General features: G+C 50.3%; 1 protein-coding gene across 1 annotated transcript; it reads right to left on the bottom strand.

Annotated features, from left to right (window-relative positions):
- Positions 1–1,518: 1,518 nt before the first annotated feature.
- LOC137097960 (nuclear envelope pore membrane protein POM 121C-like) lies at positions 1,519–15,603 on the bottom strand. Its single transcript, XM_067473454.1, has 9 exons — positions 15,498–15,603; positions 8,488–8,658; positions 6,470–6,544; positions 6,240–6,366; positions 4,616–4,695; positions 4,365–4,402; positions 4,156–4,277; positions 3,880–4,036; positions 1,519–3,626 (listed from the first exon to the last, which is right to left on the bottom strand). The coding sequence occupies exons 2-9, from the start codon at positions 8,583–8,585 to the stop codon at positions 1,519–1,521; spliced, it is 2,805 nt and encodes a 934-aa protein (XP_067329555.1). The 5' UTR covers positions 8,586–8,658; positions 15,498–15,603.
- Positions 15,604–15,933: the final 330 nt, after the last annotated feature.

The raw sequence follows: 15,933 nt of genomic DNA, 5'->3' as shown, positions 1-15,933 counted from the left end.
AAGGCTCTCCCTTTGCTCTCAAACAAACAAGTAAACAAATATAGCGCTCCCGCTGACCCTGAAACAAACTGCTTGCTCAATTTCTAAATATTGGTTTTAAATGCTCTTAAATACTATATAAATACTATATATATATTCACAGTGACATTCGCAGATCTAAGGACAAGGTGCCCTAGACAGTTCCAATGAGAACAGGGTGGGGTTTTGATTGGCAGGCATGCCAGTTGGCAGTCTCTCAACAGAATCCCGACCCATTGGCGGTCATTTTCTCCTGGGGTGGTGCCTCCGAGCCTGGAGCTGCTGCTGGGCCCCCAACTTGGCCCTGGCTCCAATCGAAAATGTCAACGGTGAGGGACCTATGGAAAGAGATGCTGGTCAGCGATGGTCTTTGCGAATAGCAGAGGTGTGAGCAGCAGTCATCTTAGCCCCCTGCATTAACCTGGCCTAAGTGCAGGTTTCCAGTTACAGACATCAGATTCCTAGTTACAAGGAAGGAAATCCACTTGAAGAGTTATTATTGGGGGTGGGGGGAGAAGCATGTATATTGAAAGAGAGAGGGTGGATAGATGAATAAATCAGTAAGTGATGCGTTTATATCAATTATAAGCAAAACTATAATGTGATGGAAATGTTCAAGTCCCAGTTCCTTTTGTCAGGCTTCTTCAGAGTAGTTACTTTTATGTTAGTTCTATGAGGGGGGAGTTTGGGTCAGCCATTTTGTCTGCCCCTTGGCCTGAGGAAAGGGCGGCACTTTAGATCAGGGACTACCAGGGAATACTGGAAGCAAGACGTGCCTGCCGTTGAGATCCACGTTTGGATAAGCCGTTTCAATTCAATTTCTGAACCAATAGTTAGTAGGTAAAGCTAAAAGGTTTCCCCCTGACATTAAGTCCAGTTGTGTCCGATTCTGGGACTCAGGCGCTCATCTCCATTTCTAAGCCGAAGAGCCAGCGTTGTCTGTAAACACCTCCAAGGTCACATGGCCACTGGCATGACAGCATGGAGCGCCATTATCTTCCTGCTGGAGCAGTGCCCATTGATCTACTCACATTTGCATATTTTCAAACTGCTAGGTTGGCAGAAGCTGGGGCTTACAGTGGGAGCTCACCCCACTCCCCATATTCAAGCCTGCAACCTTTCGGTCAGCAAGTTAAGCAGCTCAGCGGTTTAACCCACAGCGCCACCAGGGGCTCCAAAACCAATAGTTCCTTGCCTTCACCCTTTGAGTCCCTGTTGTTAGTATTGTAGGTGTCCAGTGTCGTGTTGGACGGGCAACAATTACAACCCCCCCCCCCTTCCAGCCTGAATAACCAAGGACTCACCACCTTGTAATGCCATCTGGGTCTGGGATGCTGAAGGTGAGGCTGAAGCTGAGGCCGCTGGAGGAAGAGAAAGAGGAGGCATCCTGGGGAGCGCTGCCCACCAGGTTCATCAGAGGCGGCAGGAGGGACCCATCGGTGGTTCCAAATCTGCTTAGTTGCCCAAGGCTCTTCCTCCGCTAGCTGTTGGGGTGCCCACCTAGAAGTGAAAGGAGCCCGAGGGCCTGGGGAGGCTGTATGCGGCCTGCAAGGCCCCGCTGGTGCTGGATCCGGAGGCTGGAAAGCCAAAGGGGCTGCCCAACTCCACAGGCCCCTGGGTGGGACCGGCAGATGTCTGAAGGGGCCCACTACTGGGGGTCAGTTGGGCCTGCCTATTACTGGGAGTGGGAGCGGCGAGGGTGGCGGGACGCAGCACTGAGCGGGAATATTTGATGGGGGTCTTAGCTACGAAACCCCCTCCGCCGCTGCTCGGGGCGGCGCTTGGAGAAGGAAGCTGAGGAGCAGCAACGGACGAGGAGCTGGTGCTGGATCCGGAGGCTGGAAAGCCAAAGGGGCTGCCCAACTCCACAGGCCCCTGGGTGGGACCGGCAGATGTCTGAAGGGGCCCACTACTGGGGGTCAGTTGGGCCTGCCTATTACTGGGAGTGGGAGCGGCGAGGGTGGCGGGACGCAGCACTGAGCGGGAATATTTGATGGGGGTCTTAGCTACGAAACCCCCTCCGCCGCTGCTCGGGGCGGCGCTTGGAGAAGGAAGCTGAGGAGCAGCAACGGACGAGGAGCTGGTGCTGGATCCGGAGGCTGGAAAGCCAAAGGGGCTGCCCAACTCCACAGGCCCCTGGGTGGGACCAGCAGATGTCTGAAGGGGCCCACTACTGGGGGTCAGTTGGGCCTGCCTATTACTGGGAGTGGGAGCGGCGAGGGTGGCGGGACGCAGCACTGAGCGGGAATATTTGATGGGGGTCTTAGCTACGAAACCCCCTCCGCCGCTGCTCGGGGCGGCGCTTGGAGAAGGAAGCTGAGGAGCAGCAACGGACGAGGAGCTGGTGCTGGATCCGGAGGCTGGAAAGCCAAAGGGGCTGCCCAACTCCACAGGCCCCAGGGTGGGACCGGCAGATGTCTGAAGGGGCCCACTACTGGGGGTCAGTTGGGCCTGCCTATTACTGGGAGTGGGAGCGGCGAGGGTGGCGGGACGCAGCACTGAGCGGGAATATTTGATGGGGGTCTTAGCTACGAAACCCCCTCCGCCGCTGCTCGGGGCGGCGCTTGGAGAAGGAAGCTGAGGAGCAGCAACGGACGAGGAGCTGGTGCTGGATCCGGAGGCTGGAAAGCCAAAGGGGCTGCCCAACTCCACAGGCCCCAGGGTGGGACCGGCAGATGTCTGAAGGGGCCCACTACTGGGGGTCAGTTGGGCCTGCCTATTACTGGGAGTGGGAGCGGCGAGGGTGGCGGGACGCAGCACTGAGCGGGAATATTTGATGGGGGTCTTAGCTACGAAACCCCCTCCACCGCTGCTCGGGGCGGCGCTTGGAGAAGGAAGCTGAGGAGCAGCAACGGACGAGGAGCTGGGCCCGTCGACCTCCATCTCAGTCACAGGGGGCAGCAATTCTTCATGGCTAAAAGGGACTCCTGAGCCAAATATGACAGGCATCGGATCCGGACCTTGAGGAAGGCCGGATGTGGCGACCTCCATCTCAGTCACAGGGGGCAGCAACTCTTCATGGTTACAAGGGACTCCTGAGCCAAATACGACAGGCATCGGATCCAGACCTTGAGGAAGGCCGGATCTGGCGACCTCCATCTCAGTCACAGGGGGCAGCAACTGTTCATGGCTCAAAGGGACTCCCGAGCCAAATATGACAGGCATTGGATCCGGACCTTGAGGAAGGCCGGATCTGGCGACCTCCGTCTCAGTGACAGGGGGCAGCAACTCTTCATGGCTCAAAGGGACTCCTGAGCCAAATACGACAGGCATCGGATCTGGACCTTGAGGAAGGCCGGATCTGGCGACCTCCGTCTCAGTCACAGGGGGCAGCAACTCTTCATGGCTCAAAGGGACTCCCGAGCCAAATATGACAGGCATTGGATCCGGACCTTGAGGAAGGCCGGATCTGGCGACCTCCGTCTCAGTCACAGGGGGCAGCAACTCTTCATGGCTCAAAGGGACTCCTGAGCCAAATACGACAGGCATCGGATCCGGACCTTGAGGAAGGCCGGATCTGGCGACCTCCGTCTCAGTCACAGGGGGCAGCAACTCTTCATGGCTCAAAGGGACTCCCGAGCCAAATACGACAGGCATTGAATCCGGACCTTGAGGAAGGCAAAGCAGAGATGTCTCTTTCATCAAACCGTCTGGAATCACCACCCTTGCCTGGACATCTTCTGCCCGTTGTTCCGTCCCCGTCGACTGCTGCTCAACGGGAGCTCACCCTGTCCCGGCTCCAAACTGTCAACCTTTCGGCTGGCAAGATTTACTGCAGCTGCAGCTGGGGATTAACCTGCTGCGCTAAAGTGCTTAATACTCTGTCTCACTGAAAACAGAATAAAAGTATTAATGACACACCCGCTGGCCAGCTCGGGCCTGGCTGTGGGGAAGGAGGAGCTCCTCCCTGACTTGTCTGCTCCGTGCAAACACTGTGGTCCTCCTGCTGCAGTCTGGCTGCTTTCTCGGCCTCGGCACGCACCTTCATGGCTTCGGAAAGTGCCTCTAGTTCGGGAGTCTGCCAAGAAAGAGGCAGGTGAGGGCCTCCTTCCTCCCACCAAAGAAGGCCATCATGCCAGCCAGGGAACTGGCAGCACCACGGTGGAGGGAGGGCCTTTGAGGACAGGAACGGCTCACCAGTTTTGATGGCTCGTTTGGATTGATCCTGACAAAGGAAACACTCATCCACTTTGGGCTGTCGGGGCACAAGGCTGGGGCCTGGAGGTTGGATGCTTCTTGGCGGGGCGTCTCCACAACATCTTGGGAAAAGATGCCAGGTTTGGCTGGGAAAAGACTCCTAGAAGGAAAAACCTGCCTCCTTCCTCCCTACCGCGCCTCCAACTTACCCATTTTCACCTGCATGGTCCTGTGGGGGCCATTCTCCCTGCAGGAAGGCAAAATGAAGCTCTCTGTTGGGTTGGGTTGGTGGCTGCAGGCTCTTCCCCCACCCCCTCACTATAAACCCCCGTCAATGAGGCGAGAGCAACATAAACTATCATGCTCTGCTTCCAGAGAACAGCCTCTTCCTCCCAGCCTCCTCAAAGCAATCGGAACAGGAATGGAGAAAGAAAGCGCCCACCTAACATGCAGCACTTACAAGTGACTGCTCTGCGAACAGCTCGGCTCTTTGCTCAAATTGTCCTGCCCATGTGTGCTCTTCAGAGTCTTCTTCCCCCCCTGGAAGAAAGAAAACAAAAGGAAGCCCTTCGCATTCTCCCAAAGAAGCCCTTGATCCAATAGGCTCCTTCTGGTAATAAGCCAGCAGGCATTGCATTTGCAATTACAACCAAGACCCCCAAAAGGAGATTTTTAAAAGTACTTGTTGGACAAGTGGGCTTATTAACAAAAGACCCTCCCCATAAATATACAGCAGAGTAACTTATCAGCAGCAGTGTGACCCAGCACCAGTAGCCCAAAGTGAGAAAAAGAACAGAAACAAAAACACAGACCAATGTTACATCTCTTTTCTTTGTAGTTATATAATACAGTTGCGCTGTTTACAACAACAAGGTTTCCATAACACAAATAAAGTTCAGCCTTCACACTGGAGCTTATCACACCAGGCCTTCTCATATTGAGACCTACCGCACACTGAGGCCTACTTCACACTCTGAGGCCTATTCTCCCACTGAGGCATTCTCTCACACAGAGAGGCTTCTCTCACAGTTGTTGTTGTTCATTCGTTCAGTCATCTCCGACTCTTCGTGACTTCATGGACCAGCCCACACCAGAGCTCCCTGTCGGCTGTCACCACCCCCAGCTCCTTCAAGGCCAGTCCAGTCACTTCAAGGATGCCATCCATCCATCTTGCCCTTGGTCGGCCCCTCTTCCTTTTGCCTTCCACTTTCCCCAGCATGATTGTCTTCTCTAGGCTTTGCTGTCTCCTCATGATGTGGCCAAAGTACTTCATCTTTGCCTCTACTATCCTTCCCTCCAATGAGCAGCCGGGCTTTATTTCCTGGAGGATGGATTGGTTGGATCTTCTCGCAGTCCAAGGCACTCTCAGAACTTTCCTCCAACACCACAGTTCAAAAGCATCGATCTTCCTTCGCTCAGCCTTCCCTAAGGTCCAGCTCTCACATCCGTAGGTTACTACAGGGAATACCATGGCTTTGACTAGGCGGATCTTTGTTGCCAGTCTGATGTCTCTACTCTTCACTATTTTATCGAGACTGGACATTGCTCTCCTCCCAAGAAGTAAGCGTCTTCTGATCTCCTGGCCACAGTCTGCATCTGCAGTAATCTTTGCGCCTAGAAATGCAAAGTCTGTCAAGGCCTCCACATTTTCTCCCTCTATTTTCCAGTTGTCAATCATTCTTGTTGCCATAATCTTGGTTTTTTTGATGTTTAGCTGCAACCCAGCTTTGCACTTTCTTCTTTCACCTTGATTAGAAGGCTCCTCAGCTCCTCCTCACTTTCGGCCATCAGAGTGGTGTCATCTGCATATCTGAGGTTGTTAATGTTTCTTCCAGCAATTTTCTCTCACAGTCTGATGCGTTATTAAGCAACAGGCACATCTGCTTATATTGAACTACAGCTTCTCTGCATCCATTTAATCCTTTCAGTGCTTGACTCACGTGTTTGGAAAAATTAACACAGCTAGTTAATTTTTACTATTTCTGACAGGACTTATAACAAAAAGGCCAGATATTTTTTGTCCTAGGTATAAATGAACTCCATTAACGGCCAAACAAACAGTTTTGACACGAAGTACCACCCACCTTGGCCTTGAATATCTGGGGGATCCCATAAGAGATGCTCTCGGTGGAGCTGGTTGACAATGGAGAAGAGCAGTGTTTCCTCTTGAAGACTCTCTTGTGGCCAGGGAGGGTGTCCAGAGTGCCAGGCCTAGGAAAGAAGGGGGAGGAGGGAGAGCATTGGCCTCGTCTCTCAACAGAGACCCCTCCCCCCACAATTTTGCCACAAAGTCCCCACAATGCTTGGCACTCACTGGGGCACAATGGATGCCGGGGCTCCACCGGACGCCGGGACTTGACTGGACCCACTTTCTGCACTCTCATAGCGACTGTGAGGAATAATAGAATAATAGGATTTGGAAGAGATCACATGACACTAGAAATAATGTCGTACGACCACATGACACAATTTCATTCATCCATCCATCACATTCCTTCATAACTAATGCCGCGACCTCTTAATGCAGTTCCTCATGTTGTGGCGACCCCCAACCATAAAATGATTTTTGTTGCTACTTCCTAACTCTAATTTTGAAACTGTTATGAATTGTCATGCAAATATCTAACATGCAAATGTATTTTCATTCACTGGACCAAATTTGGCACAAATACTCAAAATGCCCAAATTTGAATACTGGTGGAGTGGGGGGGGGGGGGGTGGTGGTGGTGGTATTGATTTTGTCATTTGGAAGTTGTAGTTGATGGGATTTATATTTAGCCTACAATCAAAGAGTAATCTGCCAATGATGGAATTGAACCAAAGTTGGCACACAGAACTCCCATGACCAACAGAAAATACAGGAAGGGTTATATGGGCATTGACCTTGAGTTTTGGAGTTGTAGTTCACCTACATCCAGAGAGCACTATGGATTCAAACAATGATGGATCTGGACCAAACTTGGCAATATGCCCAAATGCAAAGACTGGTGGAGTTTGGGGGGAAATAAGACCTTGATATTTTGGAGTTGTAGTTGTTGGGATTTATAGTTCACTTACAATCCAAGAGCACTCCAAACTCCACCAATGATGGAATTGAACCAAACTTCCCACACAAAACCCCCATGCCTTGAAGGGACTCCCTGGCCTGAGCCTCCCTCCAGCCTTGCATGCTCTCCCACGCACCATACTGCCATGTGCCAAGCACACCTGCTCTCCCCTCCCTGCTTGGAGTCTCAGAAACAGCCCTCTCCTCGGCTGAGAGGCCAGCCAATCACAGTGCAGGAGGGCTTTTGGTAGGAGGTTTCGCCATCTGTTTCCAAAAAGGAAGAGAAGGATAGGCAGAGAGATCCTCAGCCTTCTCTGCCAAAGGAGCTCCTAAGATCATCAGAAATATGTTTTCTGATGGTCTTTCGCGACCCCTCTGTAACCCCCCTCATCATCCCGCAAGGGTCCCAACCCCCAGGTTGAGAAACACTGAAATAAGCAGTTTGAAAACAGCTGTGAGTAGAGAAATTAGGCAGGGAGGTATCTTACAGCGCCATAAAAAAAAGAAATAGCAGACTCTTGACACAAATAAAGTTCAGCCTTCACGCTGAAGCTTCCCACACGAGGCCTTCTCATATCTAGGCCTATCTCACACTCTGAGGCCTACTTCACACTTCTCCCACTGAGGTGTTTTCTCACACAGAGAGGCTTCTCTCACACTGAGAGCTCTCACAAACTGAGGCGTTACTAAACAACAGGCACACCTGCTTATATTGAACTGCAGTTTCTCTGAGTCACTGCATCCATTTAACCCTTTCAGTGCTTGACTCGAGCATAACCTCCAGGATGCCGAATTTGCAAAAAATACTGACATATACCTCTATCTGTTGTCTGTCCTGTCCGTTCAATGGCGTTGAATGTTGGCTGTGTATGTGTTCTGTGATCTGCCCTGAGTCCCCTTCGGGGTGAGAAGGGCAGAATTTAAATGCTGTAAATAAATAAACAGATAGAGGTATTATGTTCGCATTTTCCCAACTTCGGCGTCCTGGAGGTTGTGCTGAATTCTGGCCACCGGGAGGTGCTCTCACTCCATTCTCTATGTCAAAGAGCCCTTGATCACAGACTTCCCCCTTCCTTTGATCGCTGACATTTTTCTGGAATTCCTTTTATGGTGCCATAAAAAGGAAGACCATCTAAACAATAAGACAGTGGAAAATACCGCTGCCTGGGAGTCTGGTGGTGTCTCCTTCTCTGGAATTTTTCAAGCAGAGGCGGGATGGGCATCTGTCGGGAAGGCTCTAGGATTCTATGCAATCTTTCTTGACACAGATATTGGCTCCTTCTCACCTCCTCTTTTCCCTTCCGTAGTGATTAAGCTCCAGATCCGTTCCCTCTGCTTTCCTCTTCTCTGGCCTCTCCTTTTCCTGGAGAGCCTGGACCACCATCTCCCTCGCACATGGATCCGGAGTGGGGCTCTCGGCGGGAGTCAGTGTCAAACGAGAAGACCTTTGGTCCAAACTGACCGGAAGGAGACAGGAAGTAGAGCTGAAAGGCGGAAGCCTGGGTTTCCCTGCTCCTCTTCCCCTTCCCTTCCTTTTCTTCCTTTCCTCCCTTCCTTTCCCTCATACACCTCCTCCGTCTCAGTTCATCCTTTCTTTCCCTCATACATCTTGTCCCTCTTTTCTTCCTCTTCTTTTCCACTTTATCCCTTTCTTCCTTTCCTCTCCTCTCTCTTTTTTTTCCTTACCTTGCTTTCTCTCATAATACATTCTCCCTCTTTTCTCTTCCTTCCCTTTATTTTATTTATTTATTTGGAGTGCTTCTACCCCGCCCTTCTCAACCCCCTAAGGGGGACTCAGAGTGGCTTACAAAAGGCCTTTCTGTCCCATATCTTCCACTCTTTACTCTTCATTCCTTCTCTTCTTTCCTTCCCTCCCTTCGTCTTTTTCTTCTCTTCTTTGCTTCCTTCCTTTTCTTTCCTCTCCTGTTTTTTGTCACACACCTTCCTTTTCCGCTTTCTCTTCCTTTCTTCCCTCCCTTACTTTCTCCCCTTCCCTTTTTCTTTCCTTCCATTTTCTCCTGATTTTTGTCACACTTTCCTTTTATTCCTTCTTTCTCTTCCTGTCTTTCCTTCCCTCCCTTTGTTCCTTCTTCCTTTCCTTTCTCCTCTTCCTTCTCTTTTTTCTTTCCTTCCTTCTTCCTTTCTTCCTTTCTTTTTACTGCTTCTGTTCTGGAACAGCTGTTCCAGGAGCTACAGATTTATTTGCTGTGTTTGCATGTTTGTGTGCAATCCCATGCTTGGGATTTGTAGCAGGGGGTTTCCTGTTATAATTTACATTTATAGGGTAAGCCACCTGCCAGTTATAGTTAGGTTCCCTGATCCCGCCCCTTTTTGAGTTTTGGAGGGAAAAAAGCCATTTTGAGTTAGTTCCCACAGAGAAGCCTTGCGCACAGGACATAGAACGAAGTGGCTCCTGTAGAAAAGCTTCGTCTTTTACAGCTTGGCCGGGGTTATACAGCCCTACGGCTTGGCCAGGAGACATACAGCCACAGCTTGGCTGAGGGACTCCAGCCGGCCATCACAGCAACCTGAACTCCTTCTTTTTCCCTGGAGGTCTACAAAGCTCTGTTGAGGCAAGTCACTCGCGGAAGCCAGACGCAGTTGGTACCGGGTGCAGGGGCTCCACGTCAACAGAGGCAAGTACAGACTGCCCAGATTAGAAGCTAGGATTTCCCCATCGGTTAGCTACAGTTAAGGAGACAGTGCCTGTTCCTAGTGGACAAGATTGAAAGAGCCTATAGACTGTAAAGAAAACCGTTAAAGTACCTGTTTGTTCCTGTTTGTTCCTTAATAAAAGAACTTTGTTGGACTTACTTTAAGCATTCTAAAGACTCTGTTTGGGGGAATCTAAGGGCCTTTATTCTGAGGCAGCCCCGGCGTCCCGTTGGGCACAGAGAATTTATGTCCTGTGTACGGTCTAATGTACAGGCCCAGCGTGCGACAGCACAATAAAAGACGGAGCTGGTGGCTTCTGCTACCCGGGAATAGAGAAAAAGACTTTACAGCTACAGAACAGTGTTTAAGAAGCCTGTACAAGCCACTTCAAGTCTTCATTACCTGGATCCATCCATCTGTGTGTCTGAGGAGTTTCGGCCATCTTGAAGAGGAGCCCATCTGTCTGCGTCTCTTCATTTTCGGCCATTTTGGAAGACCAGAAGGGAGGGGCTGGCAGCCTCCTTCTTTGCTTCAGCTCTCATCCCACCATTTTAAAGATCTACTCAGTTTGCAAGTTGCTACATTTCTCCTCCAGTTTTTGCATTGCAGGTCTGCATGGAATTGCAGCATTCTTCTCGTCCTTTCTAAAGTATCTACATAGCAAGCTCTGCTAGGTCCTGCTACAGTTTCCAGCAGGAGCAAGCTTTTCCCGCCCTTTTTGAAGCTCAGCTCTGCAGAAGCCTTTGGTGCTTGGCTTCCAGATTCCTGGAAAGGGTTTTTTGCAATCGCCTTTGGCTTTTTGCAGCCTTTCAGCAAGAGTTCAATGTGCATCTGAATTATTGCATCTGCTGTGTTTATTCTCTGCTTTAAAGTTATAAGGTTTTGAGTGTGTTTGCAACTGCATTGATTGAATTGCTTGCTCTGTCCTAACTGCATTGCTTTAAAGTGATAAGCCATTTGTGTGCGCGCATTATTGCTTTGATATATTGCTTGTTTTATCTGTTATATCTGCATTCTTACACTGACTGCTTTGTAATTGCATTGACATATTGCACTGCTCTATTGACTGGATTATTACTATACTGACATTATTTGTTATTGTGATTGCATTTCTATACTGTGTGGGCAATTTGCTGTCATGGCTGGCATCTCAGGTTCCCCAAAGTCTGAAGGTAAAGCTTATAGCCTCCGTTCCCAGGGTTCTAAACACCCATCGCACAAAGCCTTATATGCGCTTTTACAGCAGGAATCTTTGCTTACAGATAAGCTTGAAAGTGTATGGCTTTCTATTGTTGACCTCGACAGCCAGCGTTCTGAGGATTTGGAGAAATCCCAGGACATTGAGGCAGAGCTTAAGATTTTGATTAATAAGTGGAGAGTTTTAGTTGATGACAGCACTCAGTTGCTTAGTAGAATAAACAACCAGGATGCAGATTGTAGGGCAATCCAGTTTTTGAACCGTGTTAAGACTAGGGAGGCTAGCTATGCTCATTTGTTTTATGCAGCTGACTTTAATCCCTCCCCCAGAAGGGACAAAGATGGTCAAGCTTCGCCCATTGGCAGCGTGATCCCAGAGCCGCTTAAGCATTCCCCAAAGGCTTTAAGTGTGCAGAGCAGTCAGGGAGGTTCTTCTGGCCAAAGCAAGCACAGCCACACCAGCAGGAAGCATAGCAGCAGACATGGCTCCACGTCAGGATCGTCTGTCTCCAGAAGCAGCTCCTCATCGATGACTGCCCTTTACAACAAAGAAGCCAAGCGGATGGAATTGCAGCAAAAAATTCTTGAAGCTGAAGCTGAGGCAGCAGCGGCAGACCTAGGCCTGAACTTCGAGCGGGCTCAACTAGAGTTAGAGACAAAGCAGAAGCAGGCGCAAGCCGAGTTAGAGGCGAAGCTAAAGTTGTCGCGCATCCAGCAGGAGGCAGCACAGAAGAGGGTCCGTGCCAACATCTTGGCAAAGGCGCTGCAAGGAGAATTGTCTTAAGAAAATGTCAAACGTTTGCCAACACCTCCAACCACGCCTCTTCTGCCAGCCCACGTTGGTTTCCAAGATGGCAACCTGGTGCATGCGGACAGTGACATCGCGCCACACAGGCTGGTCGAGCAATTCAGGGCCAGGAGCCCACAGCCATCAACTCAGGTACCAAAGCCTAGCCCAGAAATCAGAGTGTCGCCCATTCCTGAGGCTACAGGTGTTCCTTGGAATGGACCTTCGACATTTCAGAAGAACTTCACCTTTACCCCTGACCAAACACCCCTTCCGTTCCTTCAGACTCCTCAGTTGCAGCTTGAGTCTTTGTTTAGGAACCCAAGAAAAGATTTGAGGGACAAAGGTGTGGAGAAATTCTCTGACCGGCCAGAAGATTTCCTACTTTGGAAAAAGACTTTTCAGCGAGCCATTCAGAGTTTAAGACTCTCCTCTGAGGAACAATTGACTCTTTTGATCGCCTGGCTTGGTCCAGTATCGGCTCAGCAGGTGAGAAGGATTTTCTCGGCTCTCATCGACCAACCAGATAGAGCTTTGGACACTGCATGGAGAAGGCTTGATCAGCGCTACGGGACCAGCACCCAAATTGAAGCCTCACTGATGGACAGACTTCATAAGTTCCCAGTGCTCAAACCAAAAGACTTTGAACAGCTTTGGGACTTGTCAGACTTATTGACTGAGCTTCAGTCTGCCAAGGGAAACCCACATCTTCCAGGGTTTGCCTGCCTGGACCAACACTTGTCCCAAACTGCCATCATCCAGAAGCTGCCATTCTCCTTACAAGAAGAGTGGGGCAGAAAAGTCTTCAGATTCAAGCAGGCCAACCATCAGGTCTACCCACCGTTCACCAATCTTGTGGACTTCGTCACAAATGCTGCCATGCAGTTCAACGACCCACAGACGGGATTTCCAACTCTTTATGGGACTCCAAGGTCGGATAGGCACATCAAAGAGCCCGGGAAACCTGCAAAGGACAGTGGCACCGAGAGAAGCATCGCCGTCAAGTCCACGGAGACCAACTCATCTCCAGCTGACACCAAGATGACGCCCGAGGATGTTTTGTGCCCACTGCATGCAAAGCCCCACAGTTTGGCCGACTGCAGGGAGTTTGCCAAGAAGCCTCACGCAGACAAGGTCGAGATCCTCAAAAAGTCCAGGATCTGCTTCAGGTGCTGCGGTGCAACTCCCCACCAGTCAAAGTCATGCAAAGAAAAGGTAAAGTGTGAGGTGTGCCAATCCGAAAAGCATTGCTCAGCCATGCATGACAAGGATTTCGTGCCCTCCAAGGTCAAGAGCGGGACCACCAGTCAACGCTCCACAGAAGATTCAGCTGGACCTTCATCGGGCACTGAGGCACCCTCTGTGGCCTGCACACAGTTGTGCGGCAGCCCAAAGAAGACTAGGATTTGCCACCCTATTTGTTTGGCAGAGGTTTTTCCTGCCAGCAAGCCTTGGATGAAGAAGAAAATGTACGTGGCCCTTGACAACCAAAGCGACGGTTCCCTGGCCACCCCTGACTTCTTCAAGATCTTTAAGGGGCAGGCAAAGACTATTGACTATTGTATTTCCACTTGTACAGGCAAACAACGAAGACAGGGCCGCGTTGCGTCTAGATTTATCATTTCGCCATGTGGCAAAGACATTTGTTTTGAGTTACCTGACCTTATTGAGTGTGCATCCATCCCACGCAATAAGGACCAGATTGCTACCAGAGAGATGATGCAAGCGCATCCCCACCTAAAAGGACTACAGGACCTCATTCCACCCTTTGAGCCCGGTATCGACATAGTCCTGCTCATTGGATCCAACTGCCCCAGCTTGATGAGCATCCGAGCTGAAAAGAGAGGTCCTCCTGGTGCACCTTTGGCACAGAAGACTCCATTAGGATGGACCATACAGGGGCCTGTATGTGTCGACAAAATGCAGCCTCCGTCTTCTCTGTGTCCAGATCAGCCAAACACCCTCAGCTGTGGCAGAGTCACCCTCATGCAGAGTTGCCTCAGCCACATTTCTGTTTGCTGCCAAGGAGTTTCATCTGAGTTTTCATCCATCTGCGATGTATCCCAGGACGACGAGAACACTGCGCTCTCCCGAGATGAACAAGAGTTCCTGAACATCATGAACTCCGAGGTCACTCTCAGCGAGGAAGGGAATTGGATCGCCCCTTTGCCCTTCAAAGCAGACTGGCCTACCCTGCCTCCCAACAGACAGGTAGCAAAGAAGAGACTGCCGTCTTTGAGACGCAAGATACAGCGTGATCCCAAGACCAAACAGCAAATCGTTCAGGCTCAAGATTTACACCATCTGAGCATCCCACGCCAACTCACGGCCAGGAGCCCTTTACAGAGCTTGCACACCGAACTCCATGTCTTTTGCGACGCTTTGGAGAAAGCTATCACAGCTGTGGCTTATGCCAGACAAAAAGGCTCTAGTTCTTGCTCTTTGGGTTTTGTTAGGGCCAGGGCCGAGATTGCTCCATCTGATGCCACCATCCCTAAGTTAAAAGTGCCCCCAGATAGGACCCCAGTGTCAATAGGTATTTGAGTACAGAAAAGGTTTCATGATTGTTTAATGTACTGCATGCGTCTCACATGGGGGGGGTGTGGGAACGTATGATTGGTTTGTATAGAAAGACTTTAAATGCTATGTTTCTAAAGTATAAGAATTTGACTCACGATGTTTTGGTCCGTTTATTATAGTGTAGATTTCTCATCATTGAGAAATCTAGGCCAGGAGTGTTCTGGAACAGCTGTTCCAGGAGCTACAGATTTATTTGCTGTGTTTGCATGTTTGTGTGAAATCCCATGCTTGGGATTTGTAGCAGGGGGTTTCCTGTTATAATTTACATTTATAGGGTAAGCCACCTGCCAGTTATAGTTAGGTTCCCTGATCCCGCCCCTTTTTGAGTTTTGGAGGGAAAAAAGCCATTTTGAGTTAGTTCCCACAGAGAAGCCTTGCGCACAGGACATAGAACGAAGTGGCTCCTGTAGAAAAGCTTCGTCTTTTACAGCTTGGCCGGGGTTATACAGCCCTACGGCTTGGCCAGGAGACATACAGCCACAGCTTGGCTGAGGGACTCCAGCTGGCCATCACAGCAACCTGAACTCCTTCTTTTTCCCTGGAGGTCTACAAAGCTCTGTTGAGGCAAGTCACTCGCGGAAGCCAGACGCAGTTGGTACCGGGTGCAGGGGCTCCACGTCAACAGAGGCAAGTACAGACTGCCCAGATTAGAAGCTAGGATTTCCCCATCGGTTAGCTACAGTTAAGGAGACAGTGCCTGTTCCTAGTGGACAAGATTGAAAGAGCCTATAGACTGTAAAGAAAACCGTTAAAGTACCTGTTTGTTCCTGTTTGTTCCTTAATAAAAGAACTTTGTTGGACTTACTTTAAGCATTCTAAAGACTCTGTTTGGGGGAATCTAAGGGCCTTTATTCTGAGGCAGCCCCGGCGTCCCGTTGGGCACAGAGAATTTATGTCCTGTGTACGGTCTAATGTACAGGCCCAGCGTGCGACAGCACAGCTTCCTTTCTTCTTCTACTTCCTTCTTCCCCTGCTTTTTGTCACACATCTTCCTTCCTTCCTTCTCTTCCTTTCATTCCTTCCCTTCCCTTCCCTCCCCTCTCCAATCCCTTCTTCAGGCCCCGGAGAGAGACTCACAGAGAGGAAGAGGAGGAGGAAGAGTTGAAGTAGGGAGAGTCAGCAGCCTCCCAGTGCCTCTGGGCCACAGTGGGAGTGAAGTCCTTCACGACCCAACTGATCCAGGAGCCCGGGATGTTTGTTTCCACCATGCAGTGTGCTGGCGAAGTGGTCCTTGAACCCCTGCAAAGTGGAATCAGAGGGGGAAGGCCACACAGGAAGAACCATATAGGTATATATATAAGTAAAGGTAAAAGTTTCCCCTAACATTAAGCCTAGTCAGGATCTCCATTTCTAAGCCGAAGAGCCGGCGTTTTCCATAGACACCTCTGAGGCCATGTGGCCACTGGCATGACTGCATGGAGCGCCCTTACCTTCCCACAAAAGCAGTACCTATTCATCTACTCTTTCTTTCTTTCCCCTCTTTTCTTTTCCTTCCCTCTCTCTTAGTGCCTTT

The sequence above is a fragment of the Anolis sagrei genome, chromosome X (assembly GCF_037176765.1).
Source record: "Anolis sagrei isolate rAnoSag1 chromosome X, rAnoSag1.mat, whole genome shotgun sequence".
NCBI classification, from domain to species: domain Eukaryota; kingdom Metazoa; phylum Chordata; class Lepidosauria; order Squamata; family Dactyloidae; genus Anolis; species Anolis sagrei.
The sequence above is the reverse complement of the archived record's forward strand: the minus strand, read 5'-3'. Positions and strand labels throughout refer to the sequence as shown.

Coding starts and splice junctions, on each gene's coding strand:
- LOC137097960 (XM_067473454.1), bottom strand. CDS start 8,585: ATGGTGGTCCAGGCTCTCCAGGAAAAGGAGAGGCCAGAGAAGAGGAAA. Junction 4,278..4,364: donor GACCATGCAGGTGAAAATGG/GTAAGTTGGAGG, acceptor TCTTTTCCCAAG/ATGTTGTGGAGACGCCCCGC. Junction 3,627..3,879: donor AGGCCCGAGCTGGCCAGCGG/GTGTGTCATTAA, acceptor GCCTTCCTCAAG/GTCCGGATTCAATGCCTGTC.